Here is an 8,073-nt window from a genome sequence, read left to right as displayed (position 1 = left end):
TATATATATATATGTGTATATGTATATATGTGTATATATGAGAAACAAACCCATTAATCGCGCTGGCAGGCATATGCTAGGTTTTATGAATCTGAATTTTTTTGCATTTCCTCCTTTCAAACATTTAGTGTGGATCCTACGCGCCGTTTTATAAATGAGACCCCCTTTCAACCATATTAAGATTTGCATAAGCAGGTAAAGTTCGCCCAGTTGTCATGGAGAATTGTAGAAAATGTCCATTTACCCGAGCACAACTTCCTGTCCATGTTGGCTCAAATGCTGGGGTTCATAGTTCATTCTCAACGCTGGAAATGGCATATGATGCATATGAATTTGCTGCAAAGACCATTTTTATATCAGGTATGCTTTTGACAAGGTTTACATTGTAGGTAATTAAAGACTGCCAGTGATACACATAGAAGTAAGAACAGATAGGTAGAATAGATCTGTGTTTTAGAGAAGGGAACCACACTACAGGCTATGTGTAGTGTCGTCATAAATACTCTTTCTCAGTTCAAGCTTTGAACAATCTTCAAAGTAATCATCTCTCATTTCTTCATTCTGTAAAGCAGCGGAGGTTTTAGTTTTAGTTTTTACTGTAGATCTACATATTTTTGAAAAAGATATTTCTATACTTTTTATCTTGAAAGTTACAGGCACAGTGTAAGACGCAAGGGACTCAATGAAACATGTAGGTCCGCATCTACTTATCAGCAATATTGTTGTTTGTTTGTTTGTTATTTCAAGTCAGTGTAGAGATGGGGGTTTGATATGAAACAAAGGTCTCGATGCTGGAATCGAACCTGAGACATTGCGGCCCACAAATTGTGATTCTCAAGTGTCAAATCCTCCGGTACTAGAGTGTTCAGTGAGGCTGATTAAATCAAATCTTAACAGGGATTCATTATTTATTTTCTTAAGGAAGAAGAGAAGCATGTTCTCAGGTTTGCATTTGTCATTGTTCTATAGGTAAACACCTACTACTTGTACCCAGTGAAGTGCGGAATAGAGCAGAAAAGAAAGGCGGTGGATAAAGGAGTGGATGAAAGGAGAAAGGATGATATGTTGGGGCAGAAGAATGGGAAGAGAAGGGAAGGTAAAGAGGAAATCAGAGGGATGAGATGAGAGGACTGAGGAGGGGAGCCGTATTGATCACCCTGCTCTGTGAGTCTCTCTGTGCTTTGAATGGTTTGAATTTCACAGCTGGAGGGAACTCCGCCATGCTTAGAACAGATACTGTGCCCTCTCTATACACACACACATGCACATACGTGCAGTCTGCCCCTCTGCCGGCTGGCTACCGGTCAATGCACCTCTTCTAGCTCAGTGCATCGTTCCACATGGGTCTCTAAAGGACTTCAGTGGGACCAGTTGTAATTCTCAAACAGCCCTCCTCCCTGCTGCTGTCCAGCCTCTAAAGCCAAGCAGGGCTGAGCCTCATCGATTTGTGACTGGCACACCAGAGCAGAGACTTTAGTGTTAGCTTTATCGTATAGTAACAAACCATGGATTAATAATCTTAATCGAAGAAAGCATACAAATTGAAATATCTGCCAATGTTAAAGGCATGCATTAAAGGTTTTCACTTTATAAATCCATTTTTTTTTATTTTTTTTTTTTTTAATAAAAAGGCGCCTTAATTCACCTTCAGTTTTCCAAACGCAGTAGATCAAATGGTGGGATGTCAAGAGTTACAAGTGCTTTAACATGGTTTAAAAAAAATCAGACGAATGTTAAAATGGAGAGAAAATACCCACAAGTCATTTAAAAAAAAAACATAGAAGGCAATGACATTAAAAAGCAAAGACATGTTGAAAATATAATGATCTGCTCGCATTACAGGTTTAATGTGTAAGACCACATGCTCCAAAGAAATAGGAAGCATCCATCTAAATGTACAGTCATCAGTTTAAAAAATGTAATGCTATAAACAAATAAAATCAAAACGCAAACGGACCAATCGGTGTACTATTGACAAGCCCTCGTGGCAGCTCTGCTTCTCCGTCCTCTCATGATGGACTGAGGACAGACTGAACGCTACAGTGACTCTCTATCCCCTCTCGAGGAACAAGCGGTCATTGCAAGACAGGACGGGCCGGGGCTATGTGGTTAGCCTGCACATCTCAGTAGATATCTCAACACAATACACTGACGTCATTGACACAATTTAACACTCTAACATCTTGACATTCTGTTGATAATAGGGGTGGGGGGAAAAATCGATACAGCATAGTATCGCGATATTTTGCGTGGCGATATTGTATCGATACACGGACTCAAAGTATCGATATTTTATTATATAAACTATTTTTTTTTAAAAGAAGAAAAAAAAAGATTTACTAGAAAAATGAAATCAATTGCTTTTTCAGTCCACTAGATGGTGGCGAGTTGTTTTCTGGTGAGGTTAGCAAAGGTCCCGGGTCAGCGTGATTGGTAGGAAGTTGGTCAAAATAAAGATAGACATCTGGCCTCACAACAGGGTTAAATCTGCCAACAGTAGGCAGGCTCATGGAGAGAGTGCAGCGCATAACTGGCTCTCTGTCCTCGGCGTCCACGCATCGCAAGTTATACTGAGTTATATAACTCTTATATCCTACTTATATAAGTTATAGTTCATATACTGAGTCCACACGTTTGCATTTAGTTAGGTTGGACTATGTAGTAATACAAACAGTTCAGTTTGTCAGGTTCATGCAACATTTATGACATTGTTGGTCAGTCTGTCTGCTTGACAATCCTATTTTGCTGCAATAAAAATGATTGAAGTGAGATGAACAGACTGAAAACTTTATCTTATTAGATAAAACATGTTGACACAGTTTTCCTTTGGGGACATAATTTGAAGTTGAAAAAAGTAATAAATCGCAATACTCGGAGTATCGTGATAATATCGTATCGTGACTTAAGTATCGTGATAATATCGTATCGCGGGACCTCTGGTGGTTCCCACCCCTAGTTGATAATGTTAATTACATTTTTGAATGTTTTAAACTAAAATTCTGGACAGATCTTACACGCACATCTTTTAAAAGAAGAAAACATACTAACATACTATGTACTTTAAAAGTAATCAGTAGAAACTTGGCCGGAAATGGGAGGCTACAACAGGACTATTATCTTATCTTCTGGTATTTGTTAAAAGCTCAGCTGTTTGGTTTTGTACCAGCTTACGGCGTGTTTCTTTTTATTTACCCTGCGTACGAAGAATTACAATAATTGAACAGAGATGAAATACAAGCATGAATGACCTTCTCGAGATCAGGTTGACTGAGAAGAGACCTAATTTTTGAGATGGCTCTCAGCTGATAAAAACACGATTGAACGATCCGTGCAACCTGCTTTTCACATGAAAGGTCACTGTCAAATATAACACCCAGGCTTCTGGCTGCAGGTTTAACCTTCGTAGACATCAGAGCCGAGTGGTTTTTCTAAAATAGGGAATCGACTTTGGGGGACCAAGGAGAGTTGTTTCCATTTGGCCGAAGACGGTTTCGGGACATGTAGCACTAACAGTCTACATCCATGCTCGTGGCTCTTTGGGGCTGTACGGAGGCACAGTGGTGCTTTGAACTACATTCTAATGTCAGCATGCTAACATGCTCTTAATCACAACATGCTGACATGCTGATGTGTACCCTCTTCACCATCTGAGTTCAGTCTGTCGCTAACATTTGCAAATTATCAGCGAACAAAAAGTACAACTGAGGCTGATGGGAAGGTCAGTAGTTTGTCAGGTGTTTGATCATTACTTTAAATAATGATCAATGTAAAACATGTGACATGATGATGGTGCCAGATAAAAAGTCAGAGAATCACCAAAGTTATTACAACTTTCTGTTCTGGGGGGGGACATGAATCTGCACCAAATGTCATGGCCAACCTTACAATAGAGTTGTTGAGACAATTAATTCAAAACGGAAAATGTCAAGCTCATAATGGCGCTAGAGGAAAAGTCAGGGGATCATCAAAGTCGTGACAATTTGTCATCCGGGGACCATTAATGTCTGCACAAACTTTCATGGCAATTCATCCAATATTTGTAGAGATATTCCAGGCCGTCCACTACTGCGGCCGACATTGTCATGATGATTATTGGTCCTCTTTCTGAGAATCCGTCTGTTCTGTTTTAATATGTTTACTTCTTCATGTATCTTTAACTATGCTAGTGGTTTAATGGTGAAACTGAAACATCTCTACAACTATTGGATGGATTGCCATGACAAATTTGTACCGACAAGGATGAGTTGTTGGTGATCCCCCGACAACGTGAGGTTATAAATATTTGCTTTTTGGTGAAATGTCTGTTGGATGGATGGCCAGGAATTCCCGTACAGAGATCCGTGATGCCCAGAGGATGTTAATTACTTTACTGGTGGCTTCTTATGTAGTGCCACTAGCAAGTCAAAGTTTACACAATCATCTTCCACTAGATTGGCACTACATTGTCTACAGAATGTCCTGGCTATAAGACAGTGTATCCTAATGCCTGAGGTGATCCCCATACGTTTCCTCTAACGACACCACATGGGCGACATTTGTGGTTCAAGGAAAATGGCTGCAAAACCAGTGACATCCCCATCAGCTGTTTCTGCTAATTAGCAGTAGTCGCTAACATGGCTGTAGACTCTTAGTCTTGCTAACTTGAACAACACATATCTCGAGATAGATTTGGGGTGTGCCCACTCTATGACTGATGTTGTTTTGGTTTCTGGCAGACGAAAGGTTAATCCCTTTCTGGCACAAACCCGTCTGTGCTATTGTTAAGCCTGCCTTTCAGCGACGGAGAATTTTCTTCACAAACTTGATCGTCACACATGGCTTGACCTCAATAAATCCAGTGGAATTACAATCACGCTCTGTTGACATGTTTCCAGCGGTTATTTGCATGATCTCTCCTTAAAGGAATACGCAGTAATGAGAGAGGCGGCGCATTTGTGTCTGGAGCTGAATGCATCACATCTGCATCCAAAAAACGGACCAAGTAGTCGGGGATGAGTCTTTCCTTGGTAATAAGCTTATATAATCACAGCTGGGAGCCATCATTTTAGATATTGGCTGTCTTGGAAAACATAAGTAATAACTAATAAGGCTTCAAAGAGTTTATTGACCTTCTCATTGAAGGCCAAACACTGACTTTTAAACACCCATGAGCGTCCACTTCTTAATCTATAACTCGATATGTTCTGTTGAGACCATCACACTAACGAGGTATATCACCCAGCTTTTATCGATCATTTTGATAGGTTGAACTCCAAGGTTATCGGAATAGGTCTGCATGGTGTCAAAGCTCTACTCCATATTGGCTGCTAATCACCTTGTCTTGATATGCTCTCTCTCTCTCTCTCTCTCTCTCTCTCTCTCTCTCTCTCTCTCTCTCTGGAACGTCTTGCCAGATTTTCAAGGTGTTAATTGATCACAGCCATTTCATGGGTGAAGCCCCCCTCACAGTATTTAAGATGAGGTCGTACACTGTAGCTTGGAATCACGGTGTCGGACCTGTTGTGTTCTCTCAGGGTGATGGAGTGCTAGGGTTTCAAGGACCTCATCGATCTTCGGTTGAAAGATGGGAGGTTCCACTGCTTGGATCAATTGCACAGAGCTGTTTTCGAGTAAGTAGGCTGTAGCTCTCTTGGAGGTCGTTGTACATCCCCCGTACATGAACTGAATGCGAGGCTGTTCAGAGAGCACCAACAAGTATTTGCCTGAATTTATTTGAAATGGGTTTTGGGTGGATCTCATGCATGATAACGCCCGGGCCACACTGCCATCTCGCTGAACGGTTGCTCAATAGCGTTTGATCTTCGCACAGTGTTGCTGCTCCCTACTGCCGGCCCTTTCTTCCTCCTGAGAGTTTGCCTTTAATAATGGCCAATTCATTTCATTATGAATTGCATATATATTTATTTTACACAGGTTGAGAAGTGTGTGTGCTCATTTGTTAATCATAATGATCCACGATTAAACTGTATTAATTATATGTCACAGTATTTTCCTGCACTGTCCTGCAAATATTTCAGAATAAATGTTAACAAATGAAGGGTCCACAGAAAAACACTAGAGAGCTTTTATTTTGAAACAGAAACACCACATGTTGGTTACTCTTTTTTTTTTCATGCTTAATAAAACAAATTGTACAGATATAGACAATGAGATTCATTCATTCATTATCCAAACCGCTTATCCTGTTCAGGGGGGCACTGGAGCCGATCCCAGCTGACATTGGGCGAAGGCAGGGCACAGTATACCCTGGACAGGTCGCCAGTTTATCGCGGGGCACATATAGAGACAGACAAACATTCACGCTCACATTCACACCTACGGGCAATTTCGAGTCTCCAAATAACCTAAGCTGCATGTCTTTGGACTGTGGGAGGAAGCCGGAGAACCCACGCTGCAACGTGCAAACTCCACACAGAAGGACCACCCGGGATTGAACCCGGGTCCCTCTTGCTGTGAGGTGACAGTGCTAGCCACTACACCACCGTGCAGCCCACGACACAATGAGATTGTAGTCATGTAAAGTCAATGGCTGCGCACGGGGACGCACATCACTGTTTTACTTCGAGGCTCCGAACACACATTGAGGGACACTTTTGCTTCTGTGTGATTACTTTGGGATAACAGTCTAAACAACTGTGACATACAACATTAAATAGCGCTCGTACGGACTTTGAATTACAATTTTCATTCAGAGAGATTTTTCTTAGAAAGCAATTCCGTTTTGTTTTTTTTCGGAAAAGCCCCAACTCTAACCAATACAGATCCGTCTTCTTTTCATTACATTTTGACTTTTAACCGAGACAATTACAGAAAGGAGGACCGAGCTGCGGGCTGCTCGCTATGTGTGTAGAGAGCGTGACAGACAGAGGGAAGTAGAAGAAGGTGGACTTAACACAACATATTTCTGTACGTTATTAATAATAGTCATTTGAATGTCCTTGCCCAAACTTCTAGTGCGTTGGTCAAAAAACTTCAAATGATTTAATACGTCAAGGGGAACAGTCTTATGAAACTGTAAAAACAAACCCAGACTGCACCAACAAAGACGGTTACAAGTTGAGGGTAACCAAGAGGGAAACTTCTCATCCTGTCCACCTCCTGTAATTGCAATTTGCTGCAGCATGAAAAAGGCCTCTGAAGGAGCAACGTAGAGCCGGTCAGTCAACAGGTTCACTCCTCTCCATCACTGAGATAATCTCTACTATTAGCAGCGCTGACCTTTCAGTTGTGTTCGGCTAAAGCTGGGAAAGTATCCTCAAAACATGCCTGTCCTTGCTCCTAAGAGCATCTCAAAAGTCGGAGGGGGGTGGCAAGAGTGCAGATGGACTAACTCTCTATTCTTTCTTTCCTCTTTTATTTTTCTCCTTTCTTAGAACCTGTTGGTCAACCACGGATGAAGAGATGGAGGAAAAGGGCAGAACAGTTATCTGACGTCGGCTTTTACTTTGGCACTAAGAGCGGCACTCGTCGCTTTTGAAAGAGAAATGAGTATGCTTATTAGATTCCTGGTGCGCTTTCAATTCAGTCATTCGGGAGAAAGTATTTCTAAGATGTGGGCTGTAAAGATCCACTCGGCGTCAGTCCTCCATATTCATATTCCTTTGCTTCCTTTTGTTGGGATGAAAAACGAGGAAATCATTTCAGGTGTGAGATGAATCGAGTGCATAGGGACCGTCCTGGTTTTGGTCTCTGACTGGGAAGTGATTGAGTTTTATTGTTTTTGAGCTTCATGGTTGTTGTTTTTCAACAACACAGGAGTAAAAGCTCAGGTAATCCTGGCCATGGCTTAAATCCATCAGACCTGTAATGTATGATTTTATTAAACCATTCATATCCTGTGTCAATCTTGTTTGTGTCTTCGCTTTCCCCCCCCCCCCTTCTGAACTACTCAACCAGCTTCTATGTGTGCTTAATTATGTCTTTCTTTAATTTTAAAGCTAAGAACATTCCATTTTAAAAGTGATGAATTGTGAAGAGAAATGCGTTATTTCTTCTCGGTGATGGAGGCCGCACTGACAAATTGCAGACGAGAGTTCACTCTGGCTTCTTCTTCGTAATGCGGACGACTCCCCC

General features: G+C 41.4%; 1 protein-coding gene across 1 annotated transcript in view; it reads left to right on the top strand.

The window, feature by feature from the left end:
- LOC116395226 (MICOS complex subunit mic25a-like) overlaps positions 1 to 7,838 on the top strand; it is an 86,901-nt gene extending 79,063 nt beyond the window's left edge. Inside the window, exon 9 of the mRNA XM_031868935.1 lies at positions 7,374 to 7,838. Within this exon, the coding sequence (XP_031724795.1) occupies positions 7,374 to 7,397 (24 nt within the window). The 3' untranslated portion in view covers positions 7,398 to 7,838. The remainder of the gene's footprint in view (positions 1 to 7,373) is intronic.
- Positions 7,839 to 8,073: the final 235 nt, after the last annotated feature.

The sequence above is a fragment of the Anarrhichthys ocellatus genome, unplaced genomic scaffold, assembly GCF_004355925.1.
Source record: "Anarrhichthys ocellatus isolate YVR2014 unplaced genomic scaffold, GSC_Weel_1.0 scaffold44, whole genome shotgun sequence".
NCBI classification, from domain to species: domain Eukaryota; kingdom Metazoa; phylum Chordata; class Actinopteri; order Perciformes; family Anarhichadidae; genus Anarrhichthys; species Anarrhichthys ocellatus.
The sequence above is the reverse complement of the archived record's forward strand: the minus strand, read 5'-3'. Positions and strand labels throughout refer to the sequence as shown.